Source organism: Octopus sinensis, linkage group LG23, assembly GCF_006345805.1.
Source record: "Octopus sinensis linkage group LG23, ASM634580v1, whole genome shotgun sequence".
NCBI lineage: Eukaryota > Metazoa > Mollusca > Cephalopoda > Octopoda > Octopodidae > Octopus > Octopus sinensis.
The window spans coordinates 14,684,893-14,700,148 of NC_043019.1; the positions used below are offsets into that span (position 1 = coordinate 14,684,893).

Below are 15,256 nucleotides of genomic sequence, written 5' to 3' on the forward strand. Positions count from 1 at the left end.
CATTCTGTCTATGGGGAAGAATGCTGGAATAAAAGAATTTGCTGAAGATGGTTTGCAAAGTTCCAAAATGGTGACATAACATTTTACTCTTTTACTTGTTTCAGTCATTTGACTGCGGCCATGCTGGAGCACCGCCTTTAGTCGAGCAAATCGACCCCAGGACTTATTCTTTGTAAGCCCAGTACTTATTCTATCGGTCTCTTTTTGCCGAACCGCTAAGTAACGGGGACGTAAACACACCAGCATCGGTTGTCAAGCAATGCTAAGGGGACAAACACAGACACACAAACACACACATATATGTGTATATATATATATATACACGACAGGCTTCTTTCAGTTTCCGTCTACCAAATCCACTCACAAGGCATTGGTCGGCCCGGGGCTATAGCAGAAGACACTTGCCCAAGATGCCACGCAGTGGGACTGAACCCGGAACCATGCGGTTGGTTAGCAAGCTACTTACCACACAGCCACTCCTGCGCCTATTTGATAGTTAAATGCTTGAGTCAGAGATACAACAAGAAACAGGTAACTACTCATGCGGACCTTTCTTTCGTTGGAGATTAAACTTTGCTTGCGGAGACCCGTCGAGGCAAGTGAAATCACAATCAAAATCAAATTCACTGACATGGCCGATAACAGCATCGCCTGACTGGCACCCATACCAGTGCAACGTTAAAGCACCATCCGAGCATGATCTTTGCCTGGGCCACTGACTGGCTCCCGTGCCGGTGGCACATAAAAAGCACCATTCGAGCGTGATCGTTACCAGCGTCACCATACTGGCATGTGAAAAACAACATTCGAGCGAGGTCGTTGCCAGTGCCACTGGACTGGCTCCTGTGCAGGTGTCACGTAAAAAACACCATTTGAGAGTGGCCATCGCCAGTACCGCCTGACAGGCCCCCGTGCCAGTGACAAGTAAAAAGCACCCACTACACTCTCAGAGTGGTTGGCATCAGGAAGGGCATCCAGCTGTAGAAACTCTGCCAGATCAGATTGGAGCCTGGTGCAGCCGTCTGGTTCACCTGTCCTCAGTTAAATCGTCCAACCCATTCTAGCATGGAAAGCGGACGTTAAACAATGATGATGATGATGATGAATGGTCAATTCTTCAACATTATAGACTTGGTTAGTTGAGACATTCTGTCTTTGTCGGTCAAGAACAACAAATGAAATAAATACCAAAGTCTTTGTAGAATCCTGCTACTCACCGTTTCTGTGACAAATGACTAGATATACTTGCTGAAGGTATGGATGAAGAATGTCTCGCTGCTTTGTGATTAAACTGTGTTCCACTTGCTGGTTGGTCATCAGATGCAGACGTTTCTTTGGATACAAGTGTGTTCTAGAGAAAATAGAATGCACTTCTGTAAAAACCATATCCACACACATATACGAGAGGGTGCTGAAAAGTTCCTGGCTTTGGGTAAAAGAAAATACAGGAGGGTCAATTAATTATGACTTTATTCAACATGTTCCCCTCTCGGGTTCACATATTTACCGCACGGTCCTTCAGCTTTTTTAAGACCTGTAAAAGAACTCAGAAGGTTGGGCCCCAAACCAGGCTTTTCACAATGCCTTAAAGCCAGGAACTTTTCAGCACCCGCCTTGTGTGTGTATTTTTTTTTATATACCCAGGCTTATCCCTCATTTTTTAGGAGTGGGTAGCCACAAAAAGACACACACCAAGTATTCTATTCATTTCCCTGCTCAAAGAAGTGAGCCCTATTCTATACTCAGGTCAAGGCATAGAACGCAACCCCCAATATCAGCAGCAGGGCCCGACAGCACATGCTGGTTTACCCCCACCTTTAAATCCGGAATCACTGCTTGATAGCATGAAACATGAAACAGTGCCAGTACAGACAACTGGAGCCCGGTCATCTCCCAAGCTGGCCAGCTCTTGTCAAACTGTCCCACCCATTCCAGCACGGATGTTAACCAATGATGATGATGAACCACTTAAGTTTTGAGGACATAAACAAACCAACTCCAGTGGTCAAGTGTTGGTGAGAGACAAATATAAAGTTTCACACATACACACATAAAAGGCTTCTACACAGTTTCTTTTAATGAAATTCACTCACAAGGCATTGGGCTGTAGTAGAAGACACTTACAAAAGGTGCCATGCAATGGGATTGAACCCGAAACCACATGGTTGCAAAGCGAGCTTCTTAAACCACAGAGCCATATCAGCACCAGCATATCTCAGAAAACCTTATCAATCCCAATGTAACAAATTCAGAACAGCTTATCATCATCATCATCATTTAACATCCACTTTCCATGCTGGCAAGGGTTTGACGGTTTGACTGAGGGCTGGCAAGCCAGGAGGCTGCCCTTCCTAACACCAACCACTCCGAGAAATACCATTTACCTTAGATGTAACTGTGCTGTTGAGGGAATGATAATGTGAGAAAGACTTTTGAGACGCTGGTTGTTTCTCTTCGGCCATAATGCTCTTCAGTACACCGGAGTGGTCACTGGGTTCTGGAGATGAGATGACCGGTTCTGCTGGCGGGACACGACTTGTAGCATTATTGTCCAGCATAGCCATTGCACGTCGCATTTGCTCCAGGTAATGCAAATTCAGTTCAGGATTTTGACTCTGAGTCTGAAATTATAAACATAAAAAGACATCATCATCTTCATCAACATCAATGTCATCATTTTTTATTTAATGTTCACTTTTTCCTGTTTGCATGGGTCGAATGGAAAGAATTTGTCGAGGCATATTATCTATGACTGGATGCTCTTCCATTCACCAACCCTTACCTGTTTCCAAACGAAGTAATTTTTTCCCCTTAGCCAGACATGTTTTTCACAGAAAACCAGAAACAAATGAAACTGCTTGTGTGACAGTGATGTTCGTTTACAATTCTCACGCAATATCAACATAAGGAGACATAAACACACTCACACACACACATGTATGTATATAATATGTATATATCATCATTCGAGTGAGGTCGTTGCCAGTGCCACTGGACTGGCTCCTGTGCAGGTGGCATGTAAAAAACGCCATTTGAGCGTGGCCATTGCCAGTACTGCCTGACTGACCCTCGTGCCGGTGGCACATAAAAGCACCCGCTACACTCTCGGAGTGGTTGGCGTTAGGAAGGGCATCCAGCTGTAGAAACTCTGCCAGATCAAGATTGGAGCCTGGTGCAGCCATCAGGTTTGCCACTCCTCAGTCAAATTGTCCAACCCATGCCAGCATGGAAAGCGGACGTTAAACGATGATGATGATGATGAGTATGAATAATTAAGCTTCACATTTGGCAGAATAATTCAAACACTAAAGGGTTAATAACAAAAAATAAAAATAAAACTTTGTTGTGCCTAGGGGGGTGGGGTCATTACGCCAATATAATTAACACACACACACACACACTGGTTCAGTTCCACTCATTTATTAAATATTCAATTGTTTTGTTTTTGTTTGTCACTGAGAAAGCTGCAAGAAGCAATGAAAGAGCCTTGGCAAACAAAAAAATTGGATCTTTAATAAATAAATGGAATTGAACCGGTGCACGTGTTAATAAAAATACATAATAATAATAATGAAATTATTGTATACAGTGCTCAGGTGCACTACAACTTGTCAGAAAATGCATATAAAGTGTATGCGTCTGGAAAGCAAACAATGTATGAGTCAGATACATGCTTGTGTGTGTATGGAGGGGAGGAAATCAGGTGTAGTGTTGGCGAATCTAATATTGGCATACCGGCTCTCCTTGGACACAACAAAATTTGTTTCAACACACAAATTCACATAAAGAATCTTGCAAGCCAGAGACAAAAACAAAGTAAAAAATAAAACTGTCTTACCTGAAATATTCTGCCCAACGAAAACGTTTCCTGTTGAGCTAAGGATAAGGACTCCACTGTCTGTTCCCAGTTATACAACTCAGCACGCAGCTTCATCGGAAGCTGAGCAGGGGAATACTTTTTCATGGAGCTCTCAAGAGTGTCACCTTCTTTTGCGGAGTAGCCACCAACGGCAGGAAACTGGTGGAGGAGATGAGAAGATTGAAAGCTTCAGGGAATGAAACACCCATACTCTTTACTCTTTTACTTGTTTCAGTCATTTTGACAGCGGCCATGCTGGAGCACCGCCTTTAATCGAGTAACTCGACCCCGGGACTTATTCTTTTGTAAGCCCAGTACTTATTCTATCGGTCTCTTTTGCCAAACCGCTAAGTGACAGGGACGTAAACACACCAGCATCAGTTGTCAAGCAATGCTAGGGGGACAAACACAGACACAGACACGCATATACATATACGACGGGCTTCTTTCAGTTTCCGTCTACCAAATCCACTCACAAGGCTTTGGTCGGCCCGAAGCTATAGTAGAAGACACCTTCCCAAGGTGCCACGCAGTGGGACTGAACTCGGAACCATGTGGTTGGTTAGAAAGCTACTTACCACACAGCCACTGGCATTACTTTACAATCCAAATTGTTTCTATCCAGATATATCCATGCATGAGTTAAGGGTGGAACGGGGTTGAATGAGTGGGGTTGTGGTGGTTGCGTGGATGCTGATGGTTTGGCATGGCTGGCTTGATACGGAACTGATTTTGGAGATGGGATTTTACGGCACTAGTATTTCTTGGCATACACGCACACACACACATGTACATATGTATGCACGCAGAAATGTGCACATACAGAGAGAAAGGATGGGATAGACATGCACACACACATATAGACAGACGGACAGAAACAAAGAGATAGAGAGAGAGAGACAGACAGACAGACAGGCAGGCAGGCAGACAGACAGATAGACAGATAGATAGATAGATAGAGAAAGAGAGAGACAGACAGATGGAGATAGAGAGAGAGAGAGATAGACAGATAGATAGAGAAATAGATAGAGAGAGAGATAGATAGATAGATAGAGAAATAGGTAGAGAGAGAGATAGATAGACAGAGATAGATAGATAGATAGAGAGAGAGAGAGAGAGAGAAAGAAAGAGAGAGAGATAGATAGATACATACATAGACAGACAGATAGACAAACAGACAGACAGACAGGTAGATAGATAGAGATAAAGAGAGAGATAGAGAGCAAAAGAAATATTAAAATGCCGAATGTCAAATAAACCAGTGTCAAATCAGTGACGCCAAGTAGGTATTAAAATGATGATGATGATGATTATTATGATGATGATGATGATGAGGCACATAACAATTAAAGTTTCCAAACTGATGACTAGTCCTATAGGTGTACTACATAAAAAGGCAGTTGCCAGTTGTACCACAATGGACCCCTAAACCAGAAGTGCCTCCAAGACAGGTAACACTTGAGAAATGAGAAAGGAGCCACAAAGGGATCTAAGAGAAGATCACATGAATTAAACCCTCACCTGAGACTTATAGGGACACATAGATTTACTGGGTAAATCATTCTGTAAACTCGAAATATCAGAGTCTGTACCATCTCCGACACTGGAGAGAATCTGTGAGGACATCTCGATGGTTGATTGATTTTCTGCTTCACTGTCTCCACTGAAATATCAAAGCATATAAGATAAATACAGACGATTTTTACTGCCGGCTAAGTCCACCTTGTTACGAAAATAAATACTTGTGTGACTAGTGCAGAGGCTAACTTCTACAATCCCCGTCCATCAACTTAAACATTACTAGCCCTCAAGAATGTTACAAATGCGAGGCCTCTAACATCAGCGAGGGTTCTCTCCTGGTGAATCCATACCCTCAAAATTTCAGTCTGGGCTTCCTCTTTGGAGCCAGAAAATATTTTGGCCCATAACAAATACTAACCCAGACAAGGCCTGAGCATCTCTTATGCAAAGCCAGAAATCCGGGATCTGGAATTATCCAGAAATGTTTTTGCTAGTTTATTTTGTCTCTTTGTCTTCTCTCCTGGTGCTGTATGAACATTTAATGTGGTTTTAGAGTCAGTTTTGACTACTGTTTTCAGTGTGGTGGTATCTCTTAGATACCCTAAATTATAATTTTAAATAATTTTAACATTTGAAAGGTTTTTATTCCCATGCTGGCCACCTGATAAGATCAGTATTTAAATAACAATCTTATCCTTATTTATATAAATATATATCATCATCATCATCATGATATATATATATATATATATCTCATCATCATCATGATATATATATATATATATATATTTATTTAATTTATATTAAAATTTTATGTATTGATTAAGTATTTCCTTGTTTGGTTTTAAAATAGTGGTTTTGTCTCGAATTATATTATATAATATTTTACTATAAAATTGGATTTAACCCTAAATCTGATTTTTCCCTGTAATTTTGGATTCATTCCCTAATATTTATTATTATATATATATATATATATATATAAATATATACATATATATATTCAAAATGTGACTGCGTGTGTACCGTCAGCGATTTTTTTTCCTCTGTCTTCCCTTCTCGGGATCTTTCCTTCTCCTATGTTTCTGACAAAGAGCTCTGCTCGAAACGTAAAACCCTCCTTCTTCCCTTCCTTCCTGAGCGTCCAATAATACTATATTTGTTCCACGTCCTTGCGTTGTTTTGTTTTCTCTTTGTGTTTTCAGGTTTGGATTAACTATATATATATATATATACAGAAAAGGAGAGAGAGAGAGAGAGAGAGATAAAGCAAACATATAAAGTTAATTATATTCATTAAAAAATATTTCATGACTCAGTTTATTTTATTTTATTAAAAAAAAACAATTTCAGGTAAGAATCTTGAGCAGAAATTGACAATAAACTTACCATGATGATGATGAATGTAAATCCTGCAAACCATAGCGGTTTCCATTGGTTTGGATGACTGGATTGATGGAGTACGGGCTGCAGACAGAAAAGATTAGGGTTACACAGCGTTACGTGTTACCACACACATACACACACACAGCAACAGTAGAGCATGTCACACACACAACAGCACTATACACTACACATACATACACAATAGCAGCGTTGCACATACATGCATAACAGTAATGTATTTTGTTTATAAAAAATCTAAAATGGAATCAGGTTGGGCAAGAAAATGCAAATTAGACCCGTTACCATTAATTACAGCACAACAGCCAATTATTTTATTTTAAGACCATTTTCCAAGCTAAATCATGGAAGAGTCTCATACATTTTGCTCAGTCCCTTAGTTGGAAACTGACATGGAGTGAAGAATCGAGGCCTTTCAGCACAAATGCTTCAGTGGGCTATCACACATCCTCTACACAGGGCACAAAATGAGCAGCTTTGTTAACCCTTTTGCTACAAACCCGGTTAAAACCAGCTCTGGTTCTGAGTACAAATGTCTTGTTTTCATAAGTTTTGACTTAAAATCTTCCAGCAAACCTTAGTCACAATTTATGTTCCTAACACTAGCTGAATGATAACTAAGTTATTTTACTAAATTCTTTGTTATATTTAAAATTAATTGAAAGAAACACAGAACATCTCAACAGAAATAAGGTAACAAAAGGGTTAAAGTCACCATGATATTTTTAACCCTTTTGATATCAACCCAGCTGGAATTGGCTCTGGCTCTGCAGTACAAATGTCTTGTTTTCATAAGTTTTGACTTAAAATCTTCCAGCAAACCTTAGTCACAATTTATGTTCCTAACACTGGCTGAATGATAACTAAGTTATTTTACTAAATTCTTTGTTATATTTAAAGTAATTGAAAGAAACACAGAGCATCTCAAAATAAATACAGTAATGAAAGGGTTAAGCAGCAAGAGAACAGATACACTGGCAGACAGGAGCCATTCCTTGTGCAAGTAAAAAGAGAGAAGCTTGCCTGCTATGGTCATGTACCCTGCCACAACTCCCTGCCCAAAACCATTCTTCAGGACACGGTTGAGAGCAGGCAAAGGAAAAGCAGAGGAAATCCTGGCTTGACAACATCAAGGACTGGACACATGTATGTGGGTGCATGTATATAGATTCTGTAGTACAGGGTGGAGTGAAAATAAAAAAATTGTCGAAATTGAAAATGCTTGAGGCCTAAAATCTTGCTATGTATTTTTAGGAGAAAAATACTAAATTTTCACTTAGATCAGTCAAAGGCATTTACTCCCTCAAGCCCCCTAAACACTGCTATTGTAAAAAAATTTTTGAAATCCTCCATTTCGGAGTTTATGGGGCTTGAGGGAGTAAATGCCCTTAATTGATCTCAGTGAAAATTTAGCATTTTTCTATTAATCAAATATAGTAACATTTTAACCCCAAGGCATTTTCAATTTCCACAATTTTTTAATTTTCACTCCACCCTATATATACACAGAAACTGAGAGAAACCCATCATTCATATATATATATATAAGATGGGTTTCTTTCAGTTTTTGTCTACTAAATCCACTAAATCCTGTTATTATTTTTATTGTATTTTATATTTGTGTAACATTGTTTTTTCAGTCCTTGTTTTTGTATAAATTCGATGCTTTCCTCCAAGGAATCTAATGCTCTTAGCTTAGTTTTTCCTTGGGGCTGGCCAAATTGCAGCTATCTCAAGAATAATCAGCTGAAATTGCGAGGATAATCTGGTGCTTCACTGAGGAAAGAAAACTTCGAATGACCCGTCCTTGTTTTCTTTGTATCGTCTATCTGGATGATTGTTGTCCCTTTCTTGTATCACCTAACTGTGTCCAGATGTTTTGCGTTCTTGTCCCATTTTGCATTTTATATATATATATATATATATATAGAGAGAGAGAGAGAGAGAGATAGATAGATAGATAGATAGATATTTATGTATGTGTCTATTTATGTTTGACCCTGCCACCATTGCTTGACAACAAGCGTCGGTGTGTTTACGTCCCTGTAACTTAGCAGTTCAACAAAAGAGACTGATAGAATAAGTACCAGGCTTATAAAGAATAAGTCCTGGTGGTCGATTTCTCCAACTAAAGAAAACCCCTTTAAGACGATGCTCCAGCATGGCCACAGCCAACTGGCTGAAGCAGGTAAAAGAGTAAAAAGAGTAACAAAGGTAAATGGAGTCGAGTCTATGCCGCAAAGCATCTGGAGGAGGTGTCGCCTGGCCCCCGTGCCAGTGGCACGTAAAAAGCACCATCCGACCGTGGCCGTTTGCCAGCCCCGTCTGGCCCCCTGTGCCGGTGGCACATAAAAAGCACCATCCGACCGTGGCCGTTTGCCAGCCTCATCTGGCACCTGTGCCGGTGGCACATAAAAAGCACCCACTACACTCACGGAGTGGTTGGCGTGAGGAAGGGCATCCAGCCGTAGAAACGTTGCCAGATCAGACTGGGCCTGGTGCAGCCTCCTGGCTTCCCAGACCCCAGTTGAACCGTCCAACCCATGCTAGCATGGAGAGCAGATGCTAAATGATGATGATGATGATGATGATGATGGGGGTGGGTATTAATAGAATTAAACTTACGATTTTATTCTGGAAGACGTGTGAATTTCGTCAGGTAACTTATCAGAGCGGACTTCTTTACTTTCAGCCCCGACTAACGAAATCTTTTGAGAAGGTAAGCTACCCAGCGAAGCCGTTGCCATTGCATCTTGCACCTCGGGCCTGCAACTGTTGTTCATCTCGAATGTGTCCCAGCTTACAGCAGATGGGTTCATGCTGAACGCCGTAGGGGCCTTTAAACGTGGCAGTCCACTGTAAATATTTTCCAGCAGCTCAGTGGTTGGACGGTGGTGTTGGTGTTGCGGAGGAGGTACATTTAAGTCGTTAGTGTTCAAATGTAACGAAGAAGAAATTAATGGCTTCGGCTGAGAATTCTCCAAACTTGGTGCTTCTTGTTGAGCTGAATCTTCTGTTTCTGGAATGCATATTAAAAGTATATTTCATAATCCTTTCTACTAAAGGCACAAGGCTTGAAAATTTCAGAGGGAGGGGTCGGGGGGTCTGGCTGATTACTCTGACCCCAGTGTGTAACTGGTACTTAATTTATAGACCTCAAAAGGATGAAAGGCAAAGTTGACCTCAAAGTTGAACCTAGAACGTGAAGGCAGACGAAACGCTGCCAAGCATTTCGTCTGGCTTGTTAACATTCTTGCCAACTTGCCACCCTAACAATATTATTATTAGTAATAATAATAATAATTTTAAAAAATAATAATAATAATAATAATAATAATAATAATAATAATAATAATAATAATAATAATAATAATAATAATAATAATAATAGTAATAATAATAATAATAATTTCTTTATAGCCCACAGGGAGCTAAACACAGAGGGGACAAACAAGGACAGACAAACGGATTAAGTCGATTATATCAACCCCAGTGCGTAACTGGTACTCAATTTATCGACCCCCGAAAGGATGAAAGGCAAAGTCGACCTCGGCGGATTTTGAACTCAGAACATAACGGCAGACGAAATACCGCTAAGCATTTCATCCAGCATGCTAACGATTCTGCCAGCTCAATAATAATAGTAATAACAAATAATAATTTCACCTGCTTTGTTGCATGTCCTATATTTTGATGTGAATATGTTGACAACACTGTATTTATCAGGTATATCATTCTTCTTCCATGGATATCTGGAGGAAACAGGTTTACACAGCCATGACGTGTCCACCACTTCCTGAGAATTTTCCGGAATGCGTTCCTCCACTTCATTCCCCCGCAATAATTCGGTATAATCATAATGCAGATTCTTTATGGGGAAAAAAAGTAAAGAAAAAAGAAAAAAAGAGGAGATGATTCATCATCATCATCATCATCATCGTTTGACATCCGCTTTCCATGCTAGCATGGGTTGGACGATTAATAATGGTTTCAAATGTTGGCACAATACAAGCAATTTTAAGAGAGGGGGTTAGTTGATTACATTGACCCACCCCCCTCAAGCTAAGTAAAATCGTTGTCTTCCCCACATACAGGCTTGTCTTAAAAAGCACCGGTGCTGGTGGTGTGTTGAGTAAAAACCTACAGAATTGGTCCCTAGAACAGTGGAAGAATGTTATTTTCTCAGACGAGTCACCCATTACCTTATTTCCGACCACTAGCCGAGTATACATGTGGAGACAGCCAAAAGAAGCATTTGACCCAGGCTGCCTTCTTCCAACTGTTAAACATGGAGGAGGATCTGTGATGATCTGGGAGTGGGGGCTATATCTTGGAAATCCGCTTGCCCAAAGGTTTCTTTACATAGCAGGATTAATAGTCAAGACTATTTAAGCATTTTACCTGATCAAATCCATCCTATGGTTGCAGAACTGTTTCCGGAGAGAAATGCAATCTTTCAGGATGATAAATCACCAATTCACACAGCTAAAATTGTTACTGAATGGCATGAGAAACATTCTAGTGAAGTTGAACATCTTATCTGGCCACCACAGTCCCCAGATCTCAATATTATTGAACATTTATGGAGCATGGAACATGGACGTTAAATGATGATGATGATGATGATATATATATACACACAGATTATAAATAAAGTTCACCTTAGAAGCACAATGATCATGTTCCCTGTCTATGTAGAAGACATTTAATGAAGAAGCCTGGATATAAAATTATTATATTTACTTTGAATCTTGATGTTGGATTCGGAAAATCTGTAGTTTTAGGAGGTGTTGTCATCTCATCTGATGAAGCTGATATATTTTCAAAACATAGTTTTCCCTGAAAATAAAGGAAATAGTACAGACAGATATATATAAGTACATACAAAACTATAACATCTTCACATGTCATTAACTATAATCTATAATCTTCACATGTCATATTCACATGTCACATGTCAAAACTATAATCTTCACATGTCATATTTTCTTTGCAAAATAGTATCAGTTGGTTGCAAGTTCTCACAGAATGGCTTTTTATTTCAGAGGTCTCCTTCTCTTAGCTGGATTGTCTTCACTATGACAAGTGAGCCCCATATCTACCTTTGACTGTATTGGATGGTCGTTGATTCACCTGAGTTCCTATGCCCTTTGACGGGGCTTGTTTTCCATCCCACAGGGTGTTCAAAAATCACCCTCCTCACTACGACAGCTTGGTGGAGTTGCTAGTTTAGTGACCGGCGACCAGACCATGCAACATGTACCTGGGTTAAATGTTACGAGCAATACTCAACCCACCTGACAAAGACGCAGCAGTCTTATATACACACATGCACTTATGCAGTGTTATCTCCCCTTCACTCGACCCCTTTCTTCTGGTCATTTCATCATGTAAAACTGTTAATCCTCATGTCCTGTAAGTTCAACATCCCAAACCATATGGCTGTGGGTTCAGTCCCATTGCACAGTACCTTGGGTAAGTGTCTTCTACTATAGTTCCAGGTTGACCAAAAACCTTGCAAGTAGTTTTGGTAGATGGAAACTCAAAGAAGCTCTGTATGTATGTATCTGCATATGTGTGTGTGTGTGTGTGCGTGAGTGTGTGCACTGTGTGCAGGCATATGTATATGTGTGTATACATGTGCATACCCTTGTCTTAGTATATATATGAACAAGGCAGTGAGATGGCAGAATCGTTAGCAAGCTTATGCAAAAGTAATTGTTAAATACTGAAGGAATTTCATTGTTAGGGGCTTTTAAAAAAAAACTCAAGGTATAATATTTTGCACCGACATGGCCTTCTTATAAGCAGTAACAATGTTTCATGTATAAAACTTCATAAAAATAAATAAACAAACAACATAGGTGCAACATTAAAAAATTCTACCTTTAATTTAGATCTGGGTGGGGGTGTCTGTGCCTCATCGCATGAAGAAACTGAGTTTCTTTCAAGATAGCGGTTAGCCTGAAAGAGATATGTCAGTTGTAACATTTGAGAATAAGGTCAGGTTTGGAATGGCAAAAAATAAGGGAAGCATTCAACAGCCTGGCGGTAATTAATGTTTCTCAATAATGAATTTTACGTATGGTTTGCGGTAAGAAGTTTGCTTCCTAGTCACATAGTTCCAGATTCAGTTGCACTGCACAGAACCTTGGGCCAATCAAGGCCTTGAGTGGATTTAGTAAATAGAAACTGAAAGAAGCTCATCATGTGTGTGTGTGTTTGTGTGTGTGTGTATGTGTGTGTGCCTTTGTGTGTGTTTGTCCCCCACCACTGCTTGTGTATGTGTTTATGTACCCTTAACTTAGTGGTTCAACAAAAGGGACCAATAGAATAAGTACCAGGCTTTACAAGAAGATAAGTACTAGGGTTAGTTTGTTCAACTAAAATTCTTCAAGGTGGTTGCCCCAGCATGGCCATAATCGAATGACAAAAGCAAGAAAAAGATAAAAGATAAATAAAATTTACTTTCACTGTTTGAATCCCACTGAAATAAATATTAGGAATTAGTGCCAAGCTGTGTGTCTTGTAGGATTTGTGAGCATTAGCTCAGACTGTTTGGCCAAGTTGCATGATTTTCAGAATTAGACCACGTTCTCCTCGCTGCTTATCACGTTGTCACTGCTTACCACGTTCTCATCACTGCCAGGATCTGGCTGGATTGACAGCTCATGTAGGTTGACCACAAACAACACGGTCATGGCAGATGAAGAGGCGTTTCGCTGAGATGAGGGCTGACTGGGCATACTGGTGCCACATAAAAAGCACCCACAATGGTGCCATGTAAAAAAAAACACCTATAACGGTGCCACATGAAAGGCACCCACACTGGTGCCACATGAAAGGCACCCAAGCTTGTGCCACATAAAAGGCACCCATGCTGGTGTCACATAAAAGGTACCCATGCTGATGCCACATGAAAGGCACCCAAGCTTGTGCCACATAAAAGGCACCCATGCTGGTGCCACATAAAAGGTACCCATGCTGATGCCACATGAAAGGCACCCACACTGGTGCCACATGAAAGGCACCCAAGCTTGTGCCACATAAAAGGCACCCATGCTGGTGCCACATAAAAGGTACCCATGCTGATGCCACATGAAAGGCACCCACACTGGTGCCACATGAAAGGCACCCAAGCTTGTGCCACATAAAAGGCACCCATGCTGGTGCCACATAAAAGGCACCCATGCTGATGCCACATGAAAGGCACCCATACTGGTGCCACATGAAACGCACAGATACTGGTGTCACGCAAAAGGCCTGCTTGGAAATAAGTGAGGGTTGATGACAGGAAGAGCATTTGGCCATAGAAAATCTGTCTCAACAAGTTCTGTCCAACCCGATGACGATTATAATCCAGGAAGATTAAAACTGAAGTCCAAAGGCAAAGATTAAACCTTACCTTCTCACTGAAGTCCGTTTGGCCAGTCAGTCTCTGCCAATGGAGGTTTTTGCGTACAGTGTAGCCACGGTAAACTGCCTGGATACACGTAGCCGCATCTTTTTCCTTCTTGTCGAATACTTCCGCTGCTTTTTCCTGAATATTTTGAACTCCTTGAGAGAGAAGAAAGAATTACAGGTAAGAAATGAAACTACTTGGGGGCAGAGAAACCTGGTGCAGTCGTCTGCTTTGCCAGCTCCTGTCAAACGCATGCCAGCACGGATAACAGATGTTAAATGATGATGATGATGATGATGAAAAATGTTGTACTTGATGATGTAATAGGATCTTGGAAGTAAAATGGAGGCTATGATATTAACAACACATACATCTTTATATATAAAAGAGAAGTTGTGTGTCTGTCTCCTACAATTTAGATTCCTAACTACTCCCACATTTTGCGGTGCAGTTTAACCAAAACCGGGTATCTTATAGTCGTGATTCATAATGAGCCCTTCTGGGTATTAGCGTGCGTCTACGATGAGTCTACGATTTAAAAAAAATTTACCATAATTTTTTTCCATTTTAATGCATTTTTTCGCTATTATATAAGGGAAGTAACTCTCTAAAAATGTCTACAATGAGTCAACGATTTAAAAAAAATTTACCATAATTTTTTTCCATTTTAATGCATTTTTTCGCTATTATATAAGGGAAGTAACTCTCTAAAAATGTCTACAATGAGTCAACGATTTAAAAAAAATTTACCATAATTTTTTTTCCATTTTTAATGCATTTTTTTGCTATAACTCTCTAAAAATGCTTATATAGTTATTTCCCTTACAAACCCGAGCAACGCCGGGCGATACTGCTAGTCTTTTATACATAAAAACTAATGGACAGAGAGAGAAGTCACTGAAAAGGATGAAAATGGCAACAAAAGAACTTTAACACACAAAAACAACAAAAAAAAACGAATCAAGTACATCAACATCAAAATGAAAATCAAATGGAAATTGTAGTTGTGATAACATGCTGGTGGCACGTAAAATGCACCATCCAGCTGTAGAAACACTGCTAGATCAGAC

At 40.2% G+C, this 15,256-nt stretch overlaps 1 protein-coding gene and 1 long non-coding RNA gene across 4 annotated transcripts in view; one reads left to right on the forward strand and one right to left on the reverse strand.

Annotated features, from left to right (window-relative positions):
- LOC115223371 (centrosome-associated protein 350) overlaps nucleotides 1-15,256 on the reverse strand; it is a 98,194-nt gene that overhangs the window by 40,201 nt on the left and 42,737 nt on the right. For all 3 annotated transcript variants that reach the window (XM_029793867.2, XM_036512338.1, XM_036512339.1), the window contains exons 16-25: nucleotides 14,190-14,341; nucleotides 12,671-12,748; nucleotides 11,528-11,623; nucleotides 10,451-10,652; nucleotides 9,410-9,803; nucleotides 6,770-6,847; nucleotides 5,381-5,522; nucleotides 3,839-4,018; nucleotides 2,385-2,621; nucleotides 1,218-1,351 (exon numbers count right to left, since the gene is read on the reverse strand). In XM_029793867.2, coding sequence (XP_029649727.2) covers nucleotides 1,218-1,351; nucleotides 2,385-2,621; nucleotides 3,839-4,018; nucleotides 5,381-5,522; nucleotides 6,770-6,847; nucleotides 9,410-9,803; nucleotides 10,451-10,652; nucleotides 11,528-11,623; nucleotides 12,671-12,748; nucleotides 14,190-14,341 — 1,693 coding nt within the window. The remainder of the gene's footprint in view (nucleotides 1-1,217; nucleotides 1,352-2,384; nucleotides 2,622-3,838; nucleotides 4,019-5,380; nucleotides 5,523-6,769; nucleotides 6,848-9,409; nucleotides 9,804-10,450; nucleotides 10,653-11,527; nucleotides 11,624-12,670; nucleotides 12,749-14,189; nucleotides 14,342-15,256) is intronic.
- LOC118767573 overlaps nucleotides 1,512-15,256 on the forward strand; it is a 28,789-nt gene continuing 15,044 nt past the window's right edge. The window contains exons 1-2 of the long non-coding RNA XR_005003492.1: nucleotides 1,512-1,618; nucleotides 10,807-10,813. This is a non-coding gene — a long non-coding RNA (uncharacterized LOC118767573). The remainder of the gene's footprint in view (nucleotides 1,619-10,806; nucleotides 10,814-15,256) is intronic.